The sequence below is a fragment of the Oncorhynchus mykiss genome, chromosome 11, assembly GCF_013265735.2.
Source record: "Oncorhynchus mykiss isolate Arlee chromosome 11, USDA_OmykA_1.1, whole genome shotgun sequence".
Classification (NCBI taxonomy): Eukaryota; Metazoa; Chordata; class Actinopteri; order Salmoniformes; family Salmonidae; genus Oncorhynchus; species Oncorhynchus mykiss.
Genome location: NC_048575.1, coordinates 23,723,057 through 23,748,478, shown reverse-complemented (window position 1 = coordinate 23,748,478; position 25,422 = coordinate 23,723,057). Strand labels below are relative to the sequence as shown.

Sequence of the window (25,422 nt, the reverse complement as noted above, 5' to 3'; positions counted from 1 at the left end):
CATCTAAATCTCTCTAGGACAAGGTGACTCCCTGTTTGACCGTTAGGTTTATGGGTATTATGACACTTCCACTGTGGGGTTCTATATACAGTAGGCTGTATCGCAATAAAACATTTGTCTTTCTATATCTTATTTTCTGGTGTTCCTAAATGGCATGTGGTGCTCTTACATTTAAGTTGGGAGCACCAGTGGAGGGGGTCATGAAATGCATCAGGCTCACAGGCTTGTACTACACAGCTGCTAATTGGGGTCTGAAGAGACAGGAGACGTGAGCTAGACCACCTCTTGTGCTAATAAGGACATAACCCAGAGCGGGAGGGGGGGGGGGGGGGGGGGGGGGGGGTGAGACACATAGGAGCTCCTCTCTATAGCATACACATACTGCATGGATCTCATGTGGATGGGGATCTGTCTTACCCAGAGCATTGATGCAGGTAGGTAACAGAAGGAGACTTCATGTCATGTTGATACGTAGGGAATGACAATACACACACAAACTCTTTGTACAGTATGTTATGCATTGGCACGTTATAGATATAGAACAAGCACACATGATTTCATGCATTCATGCTTTTTATTCATCATGTGGACACTGGACTACTTTAGTAGTAATGGAATCCATTGATTACACCAGCCTGGTTTCATAGACTAGACATAGTCAACGTAAATCCAGGACACTCAAATTAATATGATATGGTATGTTTGGTAAGGTTACATGAGGCAAAAACGAAGGGAGGGTGGTGGGTCGGGGTGGATAGGTGGGAATGTTGCGTCTTCCGATCTCATCACGGACAACTTGAGCGTTTAGGCTAATTAGCTATTTTGAAACGTACTACTTTTTGCAACTACTTAGCATGTTAGCTAACCCTTTGCCTAGTTAACGTAAGCTACTTAACGAATGTTAGGGTTAGCCACATCAAACTGGAATTTGTGACATATCATACTTAAATCGCAATTTCGTGACATATTGTACAAATTGCAATTCGTAACATATCATATGAATTGTTAAAACATAATGGATGATGGACATCCACAAAGAAATACATACCTTACCACACCTAACATATCATACTAAATGGAGGGAGACAGATTTACATTTATCATGTTACATCTACCCGAGTCCAGGTTGATTGGACACACTATAACTTAGACAGCAGATCATCTTCAGTTAGCTACAGCAGAAGCAGCATCTGTAAGACAGAAAAACAATCCACGGGTGGGTGAGGACACAGGCAGTGTTTTTTTCAGTCAAGTTTAGAGGGTATAGGTCTGGTATTCACGCGAAGGCGTGTTACAGAGCAGAGCACTATTATAAGACTTTTCAAAGGCACTGTACGTCTGAGCCGACATGCACAGCGTTTACCATGAACGCGATCTCTGCGAACGTCAGGGAAAATGCCTTTGAAAGGCAAATTGTCGCCTGTATTGTACGCTGCCCTAGGAAACGCTTAGGATTGAATCCTGGCCTAGATCTGTCAGTCAGGGCTACCCCACCTCTCTTTTACTCCAGTGAGTCAGTATTGACAGAGTGGCGTATGGACTCCTTCAGCTGAAAAACAGTAAAGAGATGTGACAACATGTCAATATCAAGTCAATAATGTAAAGCAATACGCAGGCAAAACATTTTTGTATTTTCATCCAGTAAACCTGAAACTACATTTTGATATGTGGTTGTGTATGTACCAGGGGTCAAAGGTCCCTTACTCTCTGGATGAAACCCACAATGTCCAGTTTGTCTGGCTTGGTGCCTGTAGAACCATGTTTTAGCCTCTGGCCCATAGAACTGGAATCTGGCAGAGCTGATCTGGACTCCAAATCCCAGGTGGCCTGCGATGAGGGGCGTGGCCTGGACATGTCCGTCAAAGGCAGCCAGGGCAGCAGGCAGCACTGAGTGGCCATGCTCCTGGAGGAGGCAGAACCAGGGGTGGATGTGGTCGTAGGGATCAGGGGCAGGAGCCTTAGCTGGGTGTAGAGGTGAGATTGTTCATCGAGTAGTCTGTGCATCTTCTATGGAACCGAACAACATCACAATTCACTATCAGTTCTCAGATATTTGTTTTGATGCCCATTTATGCTGTCGTCCATGGCTTTGAAATGCTTATTCCTTTGGATATTGATCCCGATCTCTAGTTTCTATCAAATGTAGTACACAATAACACATTTTTACTAACTGCTGTAATAGAAGGAAAGTGTAAAGGGAGTTATAGTTCTGAGGCAAAGTAGAAAAACGTAGCCAATGTTTTCATTTCTCATCAATATAAGCCACAGTAAGGGGTGTGTCTGTGTAACCTACCATTTTGAAGCTGTCGTCATAGCGATGAACCAGGTCAGTGAGCTGCAGTTCCAACTCTCCTGCTTCCTGTTTCACAGCTTTCCTCAGCTCCAAGATGTCTCGCACTTCCTCTCTGAGACAGGACACAGGGGTAGGGACACAGAGGACACAAAAAGGTGACACCATAGTATGTCAAATCGAAATCATTAGCCAACAAAACAGGGTTGAGTTCAGTCACATGTCAATTAAGTCATGACATGGAACTGACTCCAACCCTGCAGCATAAACACTAAAAACATCCGTCTCAAACTGTCCTCGTTATACCCAAGCCTGCTCAATGCTCACTCTAAATGAGATGATATGGGTGAGGTGAAGTAGCCTAAAGCGTCCGCTAGAGGGGGTATTATCTACCTGTCAGTGTCAGAGAGTGAGCTGTACACCGAGGCCTGGTCTTCTGACAGCTGTTCCTCGATGTCTGTCAGGACACAGCGGAACTTCCTCATACAGTGCATCATCCCCTCCAGCTCATCCAGTGAATACTGCACAGAGGATTATACAGAATAATATCATGAGAGAGGATAGAGACAACACAACGTCAGGAATACTGTACAGTGAATCAGCGCACAAGGGAGAAAAGGTCTGTTTTTGCCTATCAGCGAAATTGCAGTGGCTAGCTCAAAGAGGTTGATTATTAAGCCAATTAGAACAACCAAATGGACTCAATACAAATATGAAGGCCATAGATGTTTAACTCAGATGAACGCCATAGTGTAGATGTTCTGTTCTCAGAAGTATCAAATTCAGCTGTTCACAAAGATAGATTACAGTAGCCTACTCAACACATCATTTCCATCAGAGCACAATGGTGGTCACCTTCATAAAACCGGCATTACGTGAGAGACAGAAAGGGGTCTACTAAAGACTCAAGTAGCAACCCCAATCCTATTGACCATTCTTGGTGAATAGGACCTTTCATATAGTGTTCTTTCATTAGAAGTGAGCTGTGCTTGAGGCCACTAAAGAGCCAGAGAGAGAGAGAGAGTGGTGAACTTCCTCCTCTACTGCTGCTCATCACGCAAAACAGGCATTCACATGCAAATGACCACTGCTGCATATGAAACCAAACCACCGTCTTTAGAAGGGCCAATAAAGATTCTAACATGCAAAGAGGATTTGTTCATCATGTCAACAGGAAAAACACATGTGATGTGCCTCAATGCCTCCTCATCTAATATTCTATAAATATACAGATAAGGAATTAAATAACTTTTAATGATCGGATGTAGCCATAGAAAAGGGCACTTTTGTTGCAGACATTTTGATGAGTGAGGCTGCATTATCATTTAGTCTTTTTTTTCCAGATATCATCCTGTGTGAATCAATTTAAGGTTTGCCAAGAGCAAGTAACTGAATTGCGTGTGTTACTTACAGGGAAAGCTGAAACGGAGGACGGTTTGAGGCGATTGTTCTGAGAACAGCAGCGACAGCGGTTATCACAGGAGCAGCAGCAGGAAAGCCCAGAGAACAGGGCTCGTTCCCACCGTCTATCCTCATCCCCCACTTCTTCCCCCACTTCCTCCTGCCACAGCCCAGTGTCCAAGGAGGTGGACTTCATCTGGAAACTTCCGGATCTTCGTGAACCGTCGCGAGACAGCCACCGATTGGACGATGACATGGAGGGGGAGGGGCAGGGGGACGGGAGGGATATTGTCTCAGGTGTCATGTCTGCCTTTCCCATGGCAACCGCAGTGTTTCTGTGTTCTGCAAGGTGGGAGACATCAGCATCTGACCACGCCTTCCTGGAGAAGGAGTTCCGCCTCTGCCGGAGCGTCAGGTCAGTCAGGGGTAGGGGCTCGAAGGAAGGACCGAGCGGGGAGGGGGTGTGGGGGACAGCACCTCTCCGGAGGGCAGAGTGGGAGACAGAGGGCAGGGAGGAGGGCATCTGGACAGACACAGATCGACCTGACCTGAAAGCACCACTGTGGGGGACGAGTGGGGTTGGGGCTTGAGATGGAGCTACGGTTAAGGAATGGGCTGATGGTGAGTTTGGAATTGAGGATGGGATTGGTGTTGTGGTTAGGGCTGATAGAGGATGGTTTGGGATTGGGGAATGGGATTGTGTTGGAGATGAGCTGGATGCTGCCAGAAAAGCTGAGGCTGGAGGTTGGTGTGGACATGAGGCTGGGGACGGAGATGGTGGTGGGGAATAGGCTGGGGATGGAAGTGACACTTGCTCTGAAGGTGAGGTTAAAGCTGGGCCTGGAGGTAGGTCTGTTGATGGGTTTGTTGGTTGATTTAGTGGTGGAACAGGCTCTTGGACAACCAAGCTTGAGGATCCCTCTGAAATCTCTGAGCCACCCGTTTCCCAGTGCACTGGGGGGGGAGAGGAGGCAGAGGGAGGCTCTGCTGGGGGGAGAGAGGAGGCAGAGAGAGGTTCTGCTGCGGGGAGAGAGGAGGCAGGGCTTAGCACTGCTGAGAGGTTAGGGTCAGATCCTAATAGAGGATCTTCAGAGGACCGGTCCTGACAAACAGATCCAGTCTCAGAGCCTTGATCTACCACCTCAGGAACAGCGATAGGACCCAACACTGGACCTTCCAAACCAGAACTAATCTGTACTTCCATCTTCATCTCCATCTCTTCCTTCATCTGCACCAGAGCCACCGAGTCCATCAGAGAGCCTTCATGTGACCCATAACAATCGGTGTCCTGATCACCAACAGCCTCTGTTCCTGTCTGAACATTACCACTTTGTTCCGCTATGGCCTTTTCCTCTCCTTCTATTGGAACAGCTTCCTCTGATTCCAGAGTAAAGTGTTCTGTTTCTCTATCTGTTTTCATGATAATAATAACGTGCCGTAACGGAGAGTCTGGCTTATGACAAGGTGCACAGCAGGCCGAAGAGAATCCATCTTCCTCAGTGACAGTGTTTTCCATTAGGCTTGGCCTGGCTCCAAACGCAGAGTTAGTCATCTCCAAGGCATCAGAGAGGAGGGAGTGGGGTGTGGGGAAATCCTGGTGTCTGGGTGTCTCCTCTGTAGGGCTTGTTGTCTCTGGTCTGTATAGAGGAGACTCGGGTCTTGGGTGGCACGTGGAGAGGGAAGGAGGGGAAGGGTCCAGGGAAGTGGATGGGGGGGAGGAGGGGGGTGAAGCTCCTTTTACAGTGATCTGGCTGTCAGTGCTGCCTCCAGATATTCCCGACAAAGCCTTAAACAACAACCAAACACTGTCAGTTTAAATTAATGAATGACCTCTTAAATTGTGCACCATGAAAGACAGAATATCAATTCAATAATATATTTTAATATTTTGGGCTGGTGAAGTATATAAGTTAGTCGCAATAACTTAAAGTAAGTTTAAGTAAGTCAGTAGAACTAACTAAAAGTAACACGCCTAGATTGTTGCACTTCTAGAATGTTCTCCGTGTAACCTTCATGAGCTCGGGTCCAGGTGAGGGATGCTGGGTAATGGACGGGATGAAGGGCTCTTCCAGGAAACCACTGCTGTCAGACTGGCAGCTGTTAGTCCTCATCACACACACTGCTACAGAGAGAAGGGGGAAGGGAGTAGAGAGAGGGGAGAGAGGGACAGAAAGAAAGAGTTCATGGAAAATGACATCACTTTAATCATATCCTTCAATCAGACTCATCATCTGAAGTATAAAGGAGAACTAAGACTCAAGGCAATAAACAGAACTTCACCTTTGCCTGGTGAATCAACTAAAAGGTATGACAATTTGCTTATTCAGTTAGCTACTCACTGAATTTCAGAAAAACATTTTAAAAGGTTATCCTTTTTAGATAAAACTACACTAAATATATTCACGTCACCAAATAACTGATTAAAACATGCGGTTTTGCAATAAACAGGTCTACAGTAGCCTCAACAGCACCCTGGTGTAGCCGGAGGACAGCTATTTTTCATCCTCCTCTGGGCACATTGACTTCAATACAAAACCTAGGAGGCTCATGGTTCTCACACCCTTCCAAATACTTACACAGTAATTATAACGACTTCCGGAGGACGTCCTCCAGCCTATGAGAGCTCTTGTAGTATGAACTAACATCTTGTCCATTCAATCAAAGGATCAGATAGTGAGTCTAGTACTGAAAGCATAAGCTACAGCTAAGTGTGGTGAGTAGGTGACTCAAAGAGAGAGAAAGACCATAGCTAATTTCTTCAAATTAAGGAGAAGCAGCACAGAGAGAGAGAACACTACAGTGGCTTGCGAAAGTATTCACCCACCTTGGCCCTTTTTCTATTTTGTAGACTTACAACCTGGAATTAAAATAAATGTTTTGGGGGGGTTGTATCAAAGTCAATACTTTGTAGAGCCACCGTTTGCAGCAATTACAGCTGCAAGTCTCTTGGGTTATGTCTGTATAAGCTTGGCACATCTAGACACTGGTATTTTTTCCTATTCTTCAAGGCAAAAATAAATGCTTCCCCTAAAACCACTCGAGTGTTGCTTTAGCAGTATGCTTAGGGTAATTGTCCTGCTGAAAGGTGAACCTCCGTCCATCTCAAATCTCTGGAAGACAAATAGGTTTCCCTCAAGAATTTACCTGTATTTAGTGCAATCCATCATTCCAGTCCCTGCCGATGAAAAACATCCCCTCAGCATGATGCTGCCACCACGATTCACTGTGGGGATGGTGTTCTCGGGTTGATGTGTGGTGTTGGGTTTGCGCCAGACACAGCATTTTCCTTGATGGCCAAAAAGCCACATTTTAGTCTCATCTGACCAGAGTAACTTCTTCTATATTGTTGGAGAGTCTCCCACATGCCTTTTAGCAAACACCAAATGTGTTCACTTATTTTTTTTTCTTTAAGGAAGGGATTTTTTCTGACCACTCTTCCGCAAAGCCCAGCTCTGTGGAGTGTACGGCTTAAAAGTAGTCCTTCGGACAGATACTCCAATCTCTGCTGTGAAGCTTTGCAGCTCCTTCAGGGTTATCTTTGATCTCTTGGTTGCCTCTGATTAACTCCCTCCTTGCCTGGTCCATGAGTTTGTGGGTGGCCCGCTCTTGGCAGGTTTGTTGTGGTGGCATATTCTTTACATTTTTTAATAATGGATTTAATGATGCTCCGTGGGATGTTCAAAGTTGATGATATTTTTTTTTTATAACCCAACCCTGATCTGTACTTCTCCACAACTTTGTCCCTGACCTGTTTGGAGAGCTCATTGGTCTTCATGGTGCTGCTTGCTTAGTGGTGTTGCATACTCTGGGGCCTTTCAGAACAGGTGTTTATATACTGAGATCATGTGACAGATCACGTGACACTTAAAGTCCACATGTGTGCAATCTAACTAGTTATGTGACTTATGCAGGTAATTGGTTGCACCAAATATCATTTAGGGGCTTCATAGCAAAGGGGGTGAAAACATATGCACGTACCACTTTCCTGTTTTTTTTTATTTCACTTCACCAATTTGGACTATTTTGTATGTCCATTACATGAAATCCAAATAAACATCTATTTAAATTACAGGTTGTAATGCAACAAAATAGGAAAAACACCAATGGGGATGAATACTTTAGCAAGGCACTGTATACTTCATGGTATATTTTTCTCTTCTTTGTTTACCTTCCACATACTTAGCTAATGCAGCTAATTTAGCTTACTCAACAACCTGACTCAGAGGAATGCTGTTTATGTTAGCTAGCTGGCTAAGGCTATCCAACACAAACTCGTCCAAGTCAAGGTAAGCTTTCACTTTTATAAATGTATTGCCACCAGGGGGCCACCGCACCGGTGTAACTGCTAAACTACTTGCTGTACTGCATGATTGTACACATGAATTGGACCTGAATTTTTACAACAGTTTTACAACTGTTTGGACTAATGACTACACCCCAGTTTAGCTATTTGCAGACAAAAGTGTGCAAGGCCATATTGAATGTGTAACTGCTTGTCACCTTGATTACTCCAATTTGTCTCTCAACCGGTGCACATTATAAACTTTCATTTGTAGGCTAGGTTGTTGCAACCTCATGATGGGTATAGGGAACATTTGAGTATTTAATTTAACCTTTATTTAACTAGGCAAGTCAGTTAAGAACAAATTCTTATTTAAAATGACGGCCTACTCCGGCCAAATCCAGACGACGCTGGGCCAGTTGAGCGCCGCCCGATGGGACTCCCAATCACGGCCGGATGTGATACAGCCTGGAGTACCAGGTAGTAGCCTAAACCTATCGATGTTACATTGAGCTGGGTAAATGGAATATGAATGACAGTCATCCAATATCCTGTAATAGAAATAAGGCCATGCTCAAAAAAATTACATCTCCCTGATGTTAAACGGCACCAACCGCCACTGCCTGTTGGTATCGTGTTTTAAAACCCCTTATGAAAATGATGGCAGTCTAATTGCTACAGTATATTTGCATTTCTTCACCATAGGAGATTGTTCCATGCTGAAGGTAGAGAAAACTGGCATCGGAGTCAGGGCCAACAGAGTTTAAAAATAAACCTAGACATTGGATAAAGAGAGCTTTTATCTGGTCGAGAGAGAGAATTGTGTTTACAAAGCTAGAGGACTGTTTTAGTAGGTTACTTTTTAACACTTAACAGCAAGGCAGGGGAATACTTTCCATGTCATTAGCGCTCTTTGAAATATACACTAATGAAAGACAAGCTACTGTCTAAGATCTTCGTTGTAAACCTCGCATAAACCACTGACAAGAACTATAGAAACCAGGAAAAGGGACTGAAGGAATGTGAGTGTTAAAACAGTGGTGCCCATACCTGTGGTGTCAGATGCTCCCATGTAGCTCCCAGAAATACTGCCCTCATCAAAGCTCTGGATCTGACATGAAAGAAAACACAAATAATATAGCTCAATATACATATGTAGTACAACTACAGGTACACCGTTTAATCTGGAAGATGAAGCAATATAATGCAAGAGGTAATTCAAGACATTTCAGTATATTATACCCCTTTCCACAAACGTTGAACCACCAGTATTTTTTAACCTGAAGTGACACTTTGACATTTACCTCCTCCATCTCAAAGGACTCCCTGGCCTCCCCAGGACTTTTCTTTCTGGTTGGAATACCACTGGAGATCAGGGGTTGATACTCCTTCCCCACCTCGAGCCTGAGCGCACCCTCCTGGGGGACCGAGTGGGGCTCTGGTGCTTCCGAGGCTAGGCCTTGCTCCTCTACCAGTGGGGTCAGACATATACTCTCAGCCAGGCCCTGTCTGGCTCGTTTCAGCGGGGTCCGCCTGTCAGGGGGGCCGGCCAGAGGCTGCTGTAAGTGGGCTACGGGACTGTGGGGAGTTGGGTTTGTGTCCTGGGAGTCCTGGGTCTGGATTTGGGTCTGGCTGAGGGTTTTTCTGGAGACCCGGCGGAGCAGCATGCCCATCCTCTTCCTCTTCTCCCTGGCCTCGGCTGAAGCTAAAGCTGGAACTCCGCTCTCGGAGAGGGAGTCTGTAGACGCACCACCGACCAGGGATGAGAACGCAGTGGTAACCTGCTGCAGCACCTCCAACTGCCTGAACCTATCTGTGAGTGAGTGAGTGAGTGAAGGAGATTGTTAACATTTATCTGTGGTTGACAGATGCAAAGTTGGCAAACCAGCTAACCATGTTATCATTCTTATAGGACCGTCTCCGTCAGGTGGAATAAATGCACAGTGTTCTCACCAGAGACAGAGAGGACACTGGAAATACAACAGTTTCAACACATAAAGCACAAAAAGAATCCCATGACCATGTTCATGCCAGTAGTTGCCAAGGTTCCTGGAGGTAGAACATGTATGTGGCTAGCTTAAACATCATATGACAGCACATGACATAACTACAGTACAGTATTTGTCAAGTGTATAAGACATAACTACAGTATGTTTTCAGTGTTTTAAGAGCATATGACAGAATGTCTGAGTAGTACATTTACAGTGTAACATCACTTACTGCTGACATCAGGGTTCTCTATGTCCATGCGGTTCTTCTGGGCATCCAGGAACACCTGGATGTTGATTCCCCGGGCGCTGGACTGGTTGTTGATGAAGCGGGCTGGGATCCGTCCAGAGATGTCAGGCTCGTCACAGCCGAAGCCCAGATCTAGTAGGACCTCCTCTGGGTCATCACTCCACAGATTCAGCACATCCATTACACTGGGATAACACACAAATGCACACACTCATATAAATACACATGTGCTTGCAGACACAAACACACACGCAGGCAGGCATGCAAACGCACACACACACACAGGCATGCACTCACGGAGGGATGCACACTTTCTGTAAACGTACATCACCTCACGGCAGTTATCGCATCGTATGTTGCAATTGCAATCCAGCCTCAGATCCTCACCCCTTCTATTAGGATAAATACTGGTTAACAAAAGAGAGCCTGGAGTTGGCGACATGACTAACCTGAGTGGAGCCGACTGTGCTGAGAAGGCTGAGGTCAAGCTGTTCCACCTGGTGAGAACTGGGCTGGACCTGGAACCCCTGGACCATGACGGAGACACAGACATGATCATAGAAGGACAACCGTCTCTGAATCTAGACTCATTTCTTAGTTATGTGTTCCTTTAGCCATTTATTCTTCCAAAGGTGAAGACATGATAGAACACCGCTGCAAACAGTCTCCGATTCTCGTGTCTCCATACAAGCTAGCCACTCATCCTTCTACAGACAAAGACATGATAGAACGCTTTTCTGCATAATACTACAATGCACCATAACAGAATGGAACAATAATCTGTATTAACACTGGTCTCCAAAATCACACTGCTCGCACTGTCATCTCCACACACAAATTCCTTCATCTAAACCCTGTTTAGAGTTGTCTCTACTGTGCACTACGCAACAATAATCTCATATTATTCTCCTCCTCGTCGTGTCATATCTATGTCTATGTCATCACTCTTGTTTCATGCAAACCATCCCTTCATCCATGTCTGCGTCCCAAATGGCACCCTATTCCCGACATAGTGCCCTATGGGCCCTGGTCAAAAGCAGTGCACTGTATAGGGAATAGGGTGTCATTCGGGATGATTCCCATCTGTTTCTGTGAAGGTCAGGTGAGTCTTATATTTGCATGGTAAATAGGAGTCACTGGCAGGTGGGCATGTGTCATGTGAACATTATCCATAACTTATGACAACATCTGTCAATCAAGCCAGCTCCCTTCACTACCAGTCAGTTAATGACAAGTGACTGAAAATTAGCCCTGGGTGAGGGTGTTCAGAGTTTAAACATATTTTATTTTGGATCACATCAATCTAACCTCACTTTGAGAGAAATGTTAGTATTTTTATGGGGTCAATAAAACATTTTAACCCATTTATGCATAGTAAGTTATCCATGGTAATCATATATGCAAGTTATATATTGGATAACATCACATCAAATGTGAGAGACACAAATTATTTATACATGGATGTGTAATCTCGCCGTGTATAGACCCTCGGTTGCAATTCATTTCAAAGCGCCAAAATTTTGACAGCAACCAGCCGACAGGACAGTAGAGAGGGAAAGTTCCTTACCTCAGAAATTCCTGGACGGTCCTCACTCCCTGTTTACCATATAAAGATGCTGAGGAAGAGAAAAAAATAACAAATCATCTAGACCTGAAAGCAAACAAGGCTGAATATTTGGAATATCTTGCTATGACTGACAACAAGCTAGTTATCCACTGTGTCTCTGCTAGTCACAACTGCTAATTCAGCACATCCTGTCTCTGGGATGGCTCTGTTTAGTAGCTATATTAGGCATTAGTGTTCTTTCAGTCAGTGTTTTCTCTTGGCTGTCCTCTCTACCTCTATTCAAGGTTGGGACTCCATTTTACCCTGGCATGGTGACAGGGACAAAGTGGTCTGTGCTGCCGGCCGAAGCTTTATTTTATTTCATTTACACGGAACCTTTTTTTGTCCAAGAACGTCTCCAAGATTCCAACATCCAACTCTTATTTTCTGTCAGGTCTCGTTCTGCAAAGTTCTTCCATCTGAAGAGGAGTTCTAAAATGAGTGTTTGGAAAGTTGGTGATGATGCATGCCATTCCATTGGGTTCTGTTCCGAGCTGACTCCCTAAAGTGCCATGTCATTTGGTGTTACGTAACCAGGTCTCCTAAGGTGGTGCTTTTCAAGGCCAAGGGGCACTGAACTGTATATTCCCATCTAACATCGGAGTTTGGGGTAGCATTCTTTTCAGTTGACTTACCTTTCTGTTGAGTACACTGGCAGTTCCTTGGAGGAGATAGAGTAGTCTGTGGGGTGGTCAATCTTTCCTTACGGTTTGGGGCAGCAGTCCCTTTTGGTTGACTGGCCTTTCTAAGTAGCCAATCCCTTTAATATCTTGAGTAGCCGGTCCTGGGAGGAGATAGTGGACAGCCTTGACCAATCTCTCCTTGGGTCAGTGTCTGGAATTGACCCCCTGTCCTCTCTGTAAGGACAGGATCTCCCTGTGCTCTCTGACTCTGAGGAGAATACAGTGGTTCATGCCAAATGTCCTTGGCTGTCCCTTCTAAGACATCCTGTCTCCTTCTGCTTCTCCACTTTCTTCTCTTCCTTTACTGTCTCACTCCAATTTTATTCGATTCTGAGGCCGGCCTAAGTGATGACTAAGAAAGGATACTGTGGAAGTAATGCTACTGTACATGGATACGGGGAATCACACGCGCGCACATACACACACAGCCCCCAGTAGGTGTCAGTGAGGACTGGTGAGCATCAGATCCTAGCTGTGTTTGTATAAGATTTGCTGTGGTGTTTGCCAAAGCTAAGCAGCATGATTTTCCTTAGCCATGTTTAGGGTGAACTGCCTGGGAGGTGTGTATAGTCCAGACCTGGGCTCAAATACTAGTTAATCATTTCAAATACTTTATCCGTGCTTGATTGCACTTGCCTTTCTTAATGAACCAATAGAACAGTCCCAAACCCAGAACACAAGGCATTCCAGGCAGGCTAGAGCAAACGCTCAAAGTATTTTGAAGGTTTTCAACCACTATTTGAACCCAGGTCTGGTATGGTCTTCTCCCTGTCTCTCTGAGGCTTTCATCCTGGTCTTAACTGTCCCTCCCTCTGTCTACTGCTGGATGCTCAGCCCTGAGATTAGCAAGAAGTACAGACACCACCTCTCCTCTGCCAATATTTTACCCCCCTCGCCTAAATATACCAGCCCTCAGCAACATTTTTCTCATTGTGTACCCACTCTCAGACAGCTCAAATGTTCCTCTGAGCACACAGTGGATAAATCATTGTGATGGTTTAAAACCACATAACCTGTTTTTAACTTACTCCTCTGTCCTCGGCTCTACCTGGTGTTCATGTCACCCTAAAAACAACGACTACAAGATGAAAGATCTATTTACCTTCGACGCCCAACGCTAAGTCATCCTCACTGCTGGCGTTCCTCTTTAAAAGCCCTGTAATATTTTAAACATAAAAACAGAAGAGATTCAGAGAAAACACCAAAGTGCTTTTACTATACTATATATTACACTGAACAAAAATATAGTGTTGGTTCCATGAGCTGAAATAAAAGATCCCAGAAATGTTCCATTGGACAAAAAGCTTATTCTTCTAAAATGTTGGGCACAAATTTGTTTACATCCCTGTTAGTGAGCATTTCTCCTTTGCCAAGATAATCCATCCACCTGACAGGTGTGGCATATCAAGAAGCTGATTAAACAGCATGATTACACAGGTGCACCTCGTGCTGGGGACAATAAAAGGCCACTCTAAAATGTGCAGTTTTGTCACACAACACAATGCCACAAATGTCTCAAGTTTTGAGGTAGCGTGCAATTGTCCTGCTGACTACAGGAATGTCCATTTCTCTACCACAAGCCTCCTCCAACGTAATTTTAGAGAATTTGGCAGTATGTCCAACTGGCCTCACAACCGCAGACCACGTGTAACCGCACCAGCCCAGGACCTCCACATCTGGCTTCTTCACCTGTGGGATCGTCTGAGACCAGCCACCCGGAAACTGAGGAGTATTTCTGTCTGTAATAAAGCCCTTTTGTGGGGAAAAAAAAACGTTCTGAGTGGCTGGGCCTGGCTCCCCATTGGGTGGGCCTGGCTTCCAAGTCAGTGGGCCTATGGCTGCCTCCCAGACCCACCCATGGCTGCGCCCCTGACCGGTCATGTGAAATCCATAGATTAGGGCCTAATGAATTTATTTCAATTGACTGATTTCCTTATATGAACTGTAACTCAGTAAAATCGTTGAAATTGTTGCATGTTGCATTTAGATTTTTGTTCAGTTTACTTTCGACTAGGGCCCTTAGGAAATTGGGTGCCATTTGGGGGACACCCTGACTGTGAAATAGAGATTAGACAGAGCACAAACACAGAACGAGATAACAAACATCACCGTCTGATTCTTGAAATACCAAGTCTGACAGAAGAGGCAGACTTGGTATTTCTGTACTCAGCTTCTAACAGATACAAATGACCTCAGAAGAAGAAAGTGATAAAGGAATCAACAACAGCAGTCTTGTTTTGTGTGACATAATAAACCAGTGATGGCTAAGACCAACAGTAAAGGACATTTAGTGGATGTTTAGGGGCTGGTTGGTTACAGCACAGAGTTATTGTCACACCCTGATCTGTTTCACCTGTCCTTGTGCTTGTCTCCACCCCCTCCAGGTGTCGCCCATCTTCCCACTTATCCCCTGTGTATTTATACCTGTGTTTTCTGTCTGTCTGTGCCAGTTCATCTTGTTTGCCAAGTCAACCAGTGGGTTGCCAAGTCTCTGGTTTTCGTGTTCTGACTCTGTGCCCATCTGCCTGACCATTCTGCTTGCAGCCCTGTACTGTTTTGGACTCTGACCTGGTTATGAACTCTTGACCTGCCTTTTGCTGACCCCTTGGACTATAATAAATATCGGAACTCAAACCATCTGCCTCCCGTGTCTGCATCTGGGTCTCGCCTTGTGTCGTTATGGTTATAACAAGATGTCGTTCCCATGGTTTTCACGGTCCTAGTTTGCATGTCGTTTGAATCTATCTGCCTTGCCGAGTCTCTGCCTTTCTAGCTACACAACCTCTTCATTACCCAGAGATAACACCCATGTATGGTGAATATGACAATTCCAAGTTACGTATACAAATACATTTCCATATATCATCTCTGTTATACTAAGGCTTGATTTTTAACCTTTACATTACAGGATGAGTTGATTGGTTTTGTAATGACAGGTGTATTGTCGTGTACCATTTCTTACACTCACATTTTCCAACAGTTTCAATCTAGCTCAACTGGTAGTATGTCATGCTCAAGTTTAAACTTGACTTAAATCCAAACATCTTTCAGTAACCACTGGTCTATGGCTAATATTGAATGTACTTCACGGTGTTAAGCTGAAGTGTCACCAAAATAACCACAATGAGCAACTACACTGTAGATAGAACTCCTACTGTACCAGCACTAACAACAAATGACTCATGAGAAATGACTCAAACATTTTTAGATGAACCTTCTTGGTATTAAACTTCAGTAAATCAAAGTAAATGTCTATGTGCCGTACCTGCTGCAGCTTCTCTGGTGTGGTCTGGTTTTGCATCCGCCCTGCAAGTAAACGTCAAGCGCTATTTAGGAGGGGTAGTCAGGAGGCTCACACCAACCCAAACAGCACACAAAGATGTGGGAAATAAACAGGCAAGGAGTGAGCTATGAAATCCCAATCAGTTATCTGCAAATGAACTCTGTTCAATAAACTCTATTATAAATACAACTCTATTCATTCAAAGTCCACTATGTAGACATTGGTGGAAATGAATTCTAGATATTTTCCATCAACAAAGCAAAACATCTGTCACATGTAAGTAGACTTCCTAATACTCACTCATGACTTCTAAGCCACTGCTGGACGTTGTTCTGTCTACAGATTCCTGTACAAAAGGCATGGAAACACGCATCAAGACTCATCCAAGAAACATTCATCAGTTTTTTTATAGGATGTGAAATCATACCTGGGATGAGTACACTCTTAGAAAAAAAGGTTCCTTATAGAAGGGTTCTGTCGCTTGCTTCATATATGGAACCCCTAAAAGTTCTATACGGAACGCTTTTATAGGGTTCTTTGATCAGAATCCTAGAGGTTCTTCTTCACTGAACCAAAATGGTTCCATATAGAACCCTGCATGGTGCCTTTTATGAATTATGGCTATTCATAGCCTCGTGAAGTAGGGGTGCTGATAAATTAGGGGGTCGACAAAAAATATGCAGCACCCCCATCCCTAAACATTTTCCTGTGGCCATGTAGCAACTACTATTAATAAAAGAGTCATATTTTTAGCTATGAATATAATTTAATACACAGTTAAACAATGGACAAAAGAATAGCAGCATACTTTTTTAGAATTTATTGGCATTATATGCAAACATAGTTTGGAAATATGCACTGGTATATAGTTTACTTTTGTCATGTTCTTCTTATTTCTATTTCTTGTGTTTTTGTTCTACTTTACTTTATAGCACTATATTGATATTGTTTGTTCTACTTTACTTTATAGCACTATATTGATATTGTTTGTTCTACTTTACTTTATAGCACTATATTGATATTGTTTGTTCTACTTTACTTTATAGCACTATATTGATATTGTTTGTTCTACTTTACTTTATAGCACTATATTGATATTGTTTGTTCTACTTTGTAGCACTATATTGATATTGTTTGTTCTACTTTACTTTATAGCACTATATTGATATTGTTTGTTCTACTTTGTAGCACTATATTGATATTGTTTGTTCTACTTTACTTTATAGCACTATATTGATATTGTTTGTTCTACTTTACTTAATAACACTATATTGATATTGTTTGTTCTACTTTGTAGCACTATGTTGATATTGTTTGTTCTACTTTACTTAATAACACTATATTGATATTGTTTGTTCTACTTTACTTTATAGCACTATATTGATATTGTTTGTTCTACTCTACTTTATAGCACTATATTGATATTGTTTGTTCTACTTTACTTTATAGCACTATATTGATATTGTTTGTTCTACTTTACTTTATAGCACTATATTGATATTGTTTGTTCTACTTTGTAGCACTATGTTGATATTGTTTGTTCTACTTTACTTAATAACACTATATTGATATTGTTTGTTCTACTTTACTTTATAGCACCATATTGATATTGTTTGTTCTACTTTACTTTATAGCACTATATTGATATTGTTTGTTCTACTTTACTTTATAGCACTATATTGATATTGTTTGTTCTACTTTACTTTATAGCACTATATTGATATTGTTTGTTCTACTTTACTTTATAGCACTATATTGATATTGTTTGTTCTACTTTACTTTATAGCACTATATTTATATTGTTTGTTCTACTTTACTTTATACATCTGTACAGAAAGCAGGCATTCCTGGTTTCTCTGGTTGCCTGGAACATACTAGTATGATTTGGCACCAGATCCAAACAGCTAAGAAGGACAAGAGAGACCTCTATGTCATCTTCCTCGACCTGGCCAATGCCTTTGGCTCAGTTCCCCATGAACTCCTATGGGAATCCTTCAACTTTTTCCACGTACCAGAACCCATCACTACACTGGTAAAGGCCTATTTCCAAGACCTGCAATTGTGTTTCACAACACCTGACTTCACAACAACATGGCAGCGCTTGGAAGTAGGCATAATGGCAGGCTGTACAATTTCTCCTCTGGCCTTCACTATGGCCATGGAAGTCATCATCAGGGCATTGAGATGGGTGGTCGGCGGTGAGAGAACTAAGGAAGGGCTCCATCTCCCACCTATCCGAGCATACATGGATGACATGACTACACTGACCACCACTGCAGCATGCACCAGGCGGCTACTTGTAAACTGCAGGATAACATCAAGTGGGCCCGGATGAAAATCAAGCCAAGCAAATCTCGAAGCATTTTCATAGTCAAGGGACAGCTTAAAGATGTGAGGTTCTGCATTGGAGATGACCCGATACCAACGGTGTCTGAGCAACCCATCAAGAGCCTGGGAAGATGGTACAACAAAAGCCTCCGGGATATAGATCAAGTGCAGCAAGTAAGGCAGGACATCGCCGACGGTCTTGAGAACATCAACAAGACCCTACTGCCTGGGAGGCTCAAGCTTTGGTGCCTACAGTTTGGACTTCTCCCCCGGGTAATGTGGCCACTCACCGTCTATGAGGTCCCAATAACAACAGTGGAGAAGATGGAGCGAACCATTACCTCATACGTGAAGAAATGGCTGGGTGTCCCACGATGCTTGAGTAACATCGGCCTCTATGGCAAAGGGGTCCTTGAACTACCTCTTACAAGTCTAACGGAGGAGTACAAGTGCTCTAAAGTAAGACTTCAGATGACATTGAAGGACTCCAAAGACCAGACCATTAGCAAGGCTGCACCTCCCCTACAAACTGGACGGAAATGGACATCATCCAAGGCTGTGCAGCAAGCAACATCAGCCCTGAGACACCAATACATTGTGGGGAATATCCAGCATGGAAGAGGAGGCTTTGACCTGGCAGCAAGCAAACCAACGTTCCATAAGGCAACAACATCTGAACGCAGGAAGCTGGTGGTCGAGGAGGTGCGCAGACAGGAGGAGACTGCAAGAAGTGCAAAGGCTGTCTCTCTTGCTAAACAAGGGCAATGGACGCAGTGGGAAGGCCTGGAGAGGAGAAAGATCAACTGGAGTGAGCTTTTGCAAATGGAGGCAAGCAACATCAGCTTCATCATAAGAGCTGTTTATGATGTGCTTCCATCACCAAAAAATCTACATCAATGGTATGGCGAGGACTCGACCTGCCCCCTCTGCCCAGCTCCAACGACTCTCAGGCATATAATGACAGGTTGCAAGACCAGCCTCTCACAAGGCCGCTACACCTGGAGGCACAATCAGGTCCTCAAGAGCCTGGCTGCAGCACTTGAGACCAAGAGGAGTGCAACCAATTCATTACCTCCAAAAACAAGCAATCCCGTCAAAACAACAATATTCATCCGGGAGGGACAGAAAAGGCCCAAGTATCCTCCTACAAAGCCAGAAACTGGACACCTAGCCATGGCCCGGGACTGGAAGATGCTTATCGATATTGGCCAGCAACTAATTTTTCCACCTAAGATTGCTTCTACCAACCTTAGGCCAGACATGGTACTCTGGTCCCCTTCACGAAAGGCTGTGTACATCATAGAGCTCACAGTCCCGTGGGAAAACTCTGTTGAAGAGGCCTACGAGCGTAAGAAACTGCGTTACACAGAGTTGGCAGCAGACGCAACTCAGCGTGGCTGGAATGCAAAAGTCTGGCCAGTTGAAGTGGGATGCAGAGGATTCGTGGCTTCTTCCACCATCAGGTTGCTGAAAGAACTTGGAATCCATGGACAGGCTCTGCGGCAGACCGTCAGAGCAGTTTCTCAAGCAGCTGAAAGAGGCAGCCAGTGGATCTGGATCAAACGGAAGGACCCTTGCTGGGCTATAACTTCATGACCCCCCACCCCCACCTGAGAATCCAATTCAGATCCCTCCAACTTGAGGAGGGCATATGAGGTATGCGGTCAGCTGTAGGACTGGCTCAGGGAAGAGGACGCCCCTGCCTTGCATAGTCCCGTGGGACATCTTAATTGGGCATGGGACACAAGCTAAGGCTTGATCACCCTTTAGCTGGCCACCTTTGATGAGAGTGTTTAGTGATTAAAGGCCGAAACACCCACTGATTCGAAGGCACACTACTGAGGATGTGTCCCAAAATTGACATCTTAACCCAGTCTAAGAAATAAACCTCCCATGCCACTCTGTCAACATCACGGCAAATCTCATGCGAGTGCATTCCATCTATTGGCACAATGGACAGTTTTTAACATCTCGTCCCGTGTTTTATGATTCTATAGCACTATATTGATATTGTTTGTTCTACTTTACTTTATAGCACTATATTGATATTGTTTGTTCTACTTTACTTTATAGAACTATATTGATATTGTTTGTTCTACTTTACTTAATTGCACTATATTGATATTGTTCGTTCTACTTTGTAGCACTAAATTTATATTGTTTGTTCTACTTTACTTTATAGCACTATATTGATATTGTTTGTTCTACTCTACTTTATAGCACTATATTGATATTGTTTGTTCTACTTTACTTTATAGCACTATATTGATATTGTTTGTTCTACTTTACTTTATAGCACTATATTGATATTGTTTGTTCTACTTTACTTTATAGCACTATATTGATATTGTTTGTTCTACTTTACTTTATAGCACTATATTGATATTGTTTGTTCTACTTTACTTTATAGCACTATATTGATATTGTTTGTTGTACTTTACTTTATAGAACTATATTGATATTGTTCGTTCTACTTTACTTTATAGCACCATATTGATATTGTTTGTTCTACTTTACTTTATAGCACCATATTGATATTGTTTGTTCTACTCTACTTTATAGCACTATATTGATATTGTTTGCCACATTGTTGGGATAAAAGCTTGCAAGAAAGGAATTTCACTGTACTTGTGCCTGAGACATTAAAAACTTGAAACTTGGTGTCCAGGGAGGCATCTCTTTACTTAAATGATGGCCTATGTCAACAGTGACTGACTTTCCAGTACAATACAGTCCATTAGTTACAGCAAACAACAATGTGTCTTGGATGGAGAGCATGTTGTGTATTTTTTGAATTGTTTTTATTATTTGAAGGGACTTGCTCAAGGGCCCAATGGTGGGGGAATGTTTTGAGGATGTGAACCCAGTAGCCCTCCAGTTTTCAGAACCCGGCCCAGGATTTGAACCGTACACTTTTCGGCCACAGGTACCACTCCTCAGCCGCTGGGCCACTATTAAAGTACATGCAACTTTCACGTGTTCTACTGCAAACAGTCATAAACAAATCTCACAAGTATCAGGCATCACAAGCTCCCAACTACTATGTAATGGAGTACCACAGTATGAGTCATAATACTGATAAAACCTAGTGTTCAAATAGGGAAAGGTTCCAATTCTTTTTCCACCATTCATTTTTCCCATAGGGTTATTTAGAAACACTTAAAATAAGGGCTGTGTTTCATGTAGTCTTACCCTGGCCTGACGTTTAAATGTCTGTGTAAATCTCTCTAGGACAAGGTGACTTTTATCAATATAATCCCTGTATTTACCCCCCCCCCCCCCCAAAAAAAGAAAATATGGCTATCATAAAGAACTACAAATACCATGATGATCTGGACAAGACCGCCAAATAGAGGCAAAGGTAAGAATCTCTGGTTGAACTATTTAATTTTAGCTAAATGTAGTAATAAATAAATTGGCTACATTTGTTTAAATGGACAATTCTGTGAACTCTCCATGCCAAGTTTTAATTTGACACAATACCTGTTAGCAAATGTGTCAGCTCGAGATGGCTTGCAGGGATTTGTAGTTTTGCATTATATCCAAGTTGATGCTAATTAGCCTTTTTGAATCTGAGAGTAAATAGAGCTCAATATATTGATGAAAGTCACCTTGTCCGAGAGAGATTTACATAGTTATCAAAACGTCCCGCCAGGGTAAACCTTAGAGAAACACAGCCCTTATTTTAAGTGTTTCTAAAATCCCCTATGGGAAAAATGAATGGTGGAAAAACGATTGGAACCATTTCCCTGTTTGACCTCTAGGTTTTATGGGTATCATGACATCTCCACTGTTGGGCTCTATCAACTCAACATTGACAATATCCCACCACTGGTTAGCCACTATTGGCTTAAATAGCCAAGTCTAACACAATATCTGCCAGTTAATTTCCAGCAATATTGCCCATCTGTGTGGTGCGTTCGTTTGTCTATCACTCTGTGTGTAGCCAGTTTATATGATAAGCGGTCTTGTGGGTCGACAGAAATACTTTCCCCAAAACCTTCTCAATTAAATGTTAACTGCAAAGTAGGCTTACCTGGCAGAAGTATATCATGAGTAAGTAGTAGTAGCATTACAGAACCATCACTAGACCGGCACAATAGATGCACATTCCTCACTTGCTAGATGCACAATTAAAGGGCCAGATCCGCAATTAAAGGGGAATTACTCTCAAAATCCAAATTTGTTCCAGACATTCTTCCAGACCTAAAGAAAAATGTATTATGTGATTTAAGCATTGACATGGACTTAGAACATCCAATTTCGTTGTTACTCTATGAACGATTGCAATTTTAAGATTGAAAAACAAAAAAATCTAAAACCAGGAAAAATGTAACTGAAAACATAATTTGGGAAAATATAAAACATTATTTGGGGGGGAAATTTCTGATTTTATAGGGCACTCAGAGTTGTTTATGAACCATTATTTTACCAGGTATATTGACAGAAAACATAGTGCACTACTTTCTCTTGTACACTATGGACAGCAGGGAAGAGTTGCAAGGGTGAGGAGAAGAGAAGAATGTACCTCTTTGAAAGCTAGAAAAAAATGTGTAGCTTGCCAGGTTCATTTTTTGTAAGTAGCTCCCATGCTAGAAAAGGTTGGAGACCCCTGTTCTATATAGAACCCCTTTTTATCTAAGAGTGTATGCTTTTATTGAACACAGAATTTCCTCTTTCTTCCAGATAGCATTTAGTTTGCAACAGTACGGGTTTGTATGAACCTTGCTGTTTGCCACTCAGACCTCATCAACAATGTTAATAAAATATGAATTTGATCTTCCCCCACCAAAGAGAGCGGTGTCGGATGTCAGCTAGCCATTGTTCTGACCAGGTGAAATCATACAGCAACATCATTCATATGGATATAAATATCAATGCGAAATAGCTGAAACAAATTCAAAGTGAATGTTAGCTGTCATTTCAGAGTTTGATGTGACTGGGTTAGCTCTTGTTAGTGATTGTTTTCAAAAATTCCCATTCAACTCTGGGGTAGGGATAGAACCCTCTAGGTTCTTTGTCTTCACTGGTTGTACAAAACATTAGGAACACCTTCCAAATATTTTGCCCTCAAAACAGCCTCAATTTGTCTGGGCATGGACTCTACAAGGTGTCGAACGCGTTCCACAGGGATGCTAGCCCATGTTGACCTCAATGTTTCCCACTGTTGTATCAAGTTGGCTGGTAGTGGATCTCTACTCAGAATAGCTCATTCCATTTCATCCCACACAAGCTCAATTGGATTGAGATCTGGTGACTGGGCAGGCCACTGCAGGAAGCTGAATTCACTGTCATGTTCGTGGAACCATTCCTGGACAATCCTAGGCTGCAGTGTGGCAGGCCCTGATCGCAAAGATACTATACTTTTATAAGAATTTTATGGCAAGTGTTATTGAATTACCTTATGTCTCACTCATTATGAAAACATATTTGTTTGTCATTTTGAAGCTGTAAAAGTGGTCTACTCTAATGTTGAGGTGATTCCATCTCCCTCATGAATTTAATTCTAGGCTATAGACTATAGGCTATATTACGATTCCTATCTAAGAGCCCTCCAAAAGATGTGGTTATGATCATGTATTTAGACTAATTCAACTAACTATTGTACTGTTTGGTTCTTCTTGAAATATTTGTCAGCCATCAAATAAATACTTTTTTTGTTTACCTTCAAATATTATTTGTTTTTTTGAGACATTTATTTGAATATCAAAGAAAATAGTTGCATTTTAGTTGAAACTCTATATAAAATATATTAGACTACATTTAGTATTTAAAAATCTGGTATTTTCTGCCGAGGTCTGAGTCATATACATAGATATAGAGATTCTAGACAGTTCCAAAAATGTAATCTACAGTCTCTAATATCGCACAGTTTTCTTAACAGTGTCATATTCCTCAAATTGAAAATCTGCAATCTACAGAACAATAGACTATAGGAAAGAGGTCTTACCAGCTCTGTCACTGCCATGTGACCGTTCTGGTGCTGACATAGGTACGTCATCCCTGTTACTCCACATGACTTTAGATGCCACCAAGTTGGCTCTCTTCTCTGTGGCCCCTTCAGCTGCCATCCTGGTGTCTCTCTCTTAAGATCAGAACCACACAACACCGTCCGTCAGTCAACCTGAAAATCCACTGCAACATGAGGCTCAAGCAAACACCACAGGATTGGGTTGCACCCAGGCATCCAGGCTACACTATCTACACTAGTAAACACACCAGTCATGGAAGAGATGCAAATGATGTCAAAACTTCAACAGCGAACACATCACAGCTCACCCCTGCTTCTCTGACACACACAGAAATATTGTTTCCTGCTGGCTTATTTAAATGCTTTCACCGTTTCCTGTCCCAGTGTTTATCGGTTACGAGCAGCTCCTGCCAAAGGGATGTGCTTTTTCAGGAACTCTATCTCAAGTTCAACCTCCCCCTTCTATTCCCAGCAGGAAGTAGAAGTCAATCAGTCCAACTGGATGGTCTATTTTCTGGCATAAGCTATAGGTGATAGTCAAAAGCCTCAGTCACTTCTATAGAAAAAAGAAAATCATATTATATGTATGTTATCAATTTATATGACAATTTCAATGATTTCCTTTTTATTGCATGGTTCAAATACCATATGGTGGTTTGTCTTACTGTAACTGGGTCAGTATTCTGGACACTGTGAACTGTAAACTGCATTGGCAAATACTTGATACATGAAACAGACTCATTTCAAGACATATTCCAGGAGGATTTGGGGCTTTTATAATGCCAGTCACTTCCACTTAAAGTAATTTATACTCCATGTGGATTATCATGTTTCAATACACTTTTTAAACATTTTAGTTACTAAGAGGAGATTATATTTGAAATCCAACACTTGCAAAAATGTCCAAAACACCGCTGACATTCATAACGTAGGCTAGACTCACATCCTTCAACCAAGACACATAAATTGGCTGACACAGTGTTGGCTAAGTCCCTACTATGGTTAACAGAATACTAAATATACCCTAGGTCTTCATAACGTTTATAGTACCTATAACAATGATAGCTCAATTTCATTCAAACTGTGACAGTCAACATAGATTAGTAAAACGGTGAAGAACAAAACTGCACATCGTGGTTCATTGGAATGAAAGGACTCACCTTTGAATGAAAAGACTTACATGATGCATCCGTGGCCATCACTGCATTCAAACTCAGTGCACCCGATGACAACAGTCCCTGTTGTCCGCAGTTTGTACTTTGCATAATTGTATGCTATACATTACAAGCTACAGTTCAATTTGGTTTCTCAAATAAAAGTCACATGCAAATAGGAACTCG

At 42.7% G+C, this 25,422-nt stretch overlaps 1 protein-coding gene across 4 annotated transcripts; it reads right to left on the bottom strand.

Moving 5' to 3' along the window:
- Positions 1-555: 555 nt before the first annotated feature.
- Positions 556-25,266, bottom strand: itprid1 (ITPR interacting domain containing 1). Of its 4 annotated transcripts, XM_021620548.2 has the most exons (16): positions 24,062-25,265; positions 16,084-16,129; positions 15,766-15,806; positions 13,603-13,656; positions 11,779-11,827; positions 10,661-10,738; positions 10,194-10,396; positions 9,278-9,786; positions 9,024-9,084; positions 5,701-5,813; positions 3,702-5,477; positions 2,684-2,811; positions 2,294-2,405; positions 1,705-2,007; positions 1,495-1,549; positions 556-1,190 (listed from the first exon to the last, which is right to left on the bottom strand). In XM_021620548.2, the coding sequence occupies exons 1-15, from the start codon at positions 24,180-24,182 to the stop codon at positions 1,502-1,504; spliced, it is 3,642 nt and encodes a 1,213-aa protein (XP_021476223.2). In that variant the 5' UTR covers positions 24,183-25,265; the 3' UTR covers positions 556-1,190; positions 1,495-1,501. The 4 variants fall into 4 exon arrangements, with proteins under 4 accessions (XP_021476223.2, XP_021476224.2, XP_036791108.1 ...); XM_021620549.2 differs by having other exon boundaries at positions 556-1,549; positions 1,684-2,007; positions 24,062-25,266; XM_036935213.1 differs by having other exon boundaries at positions 556-1,549; positions 24,062-25,264.
- Positions 25,267-25,422: the final 156 nt, after the last annotated feature.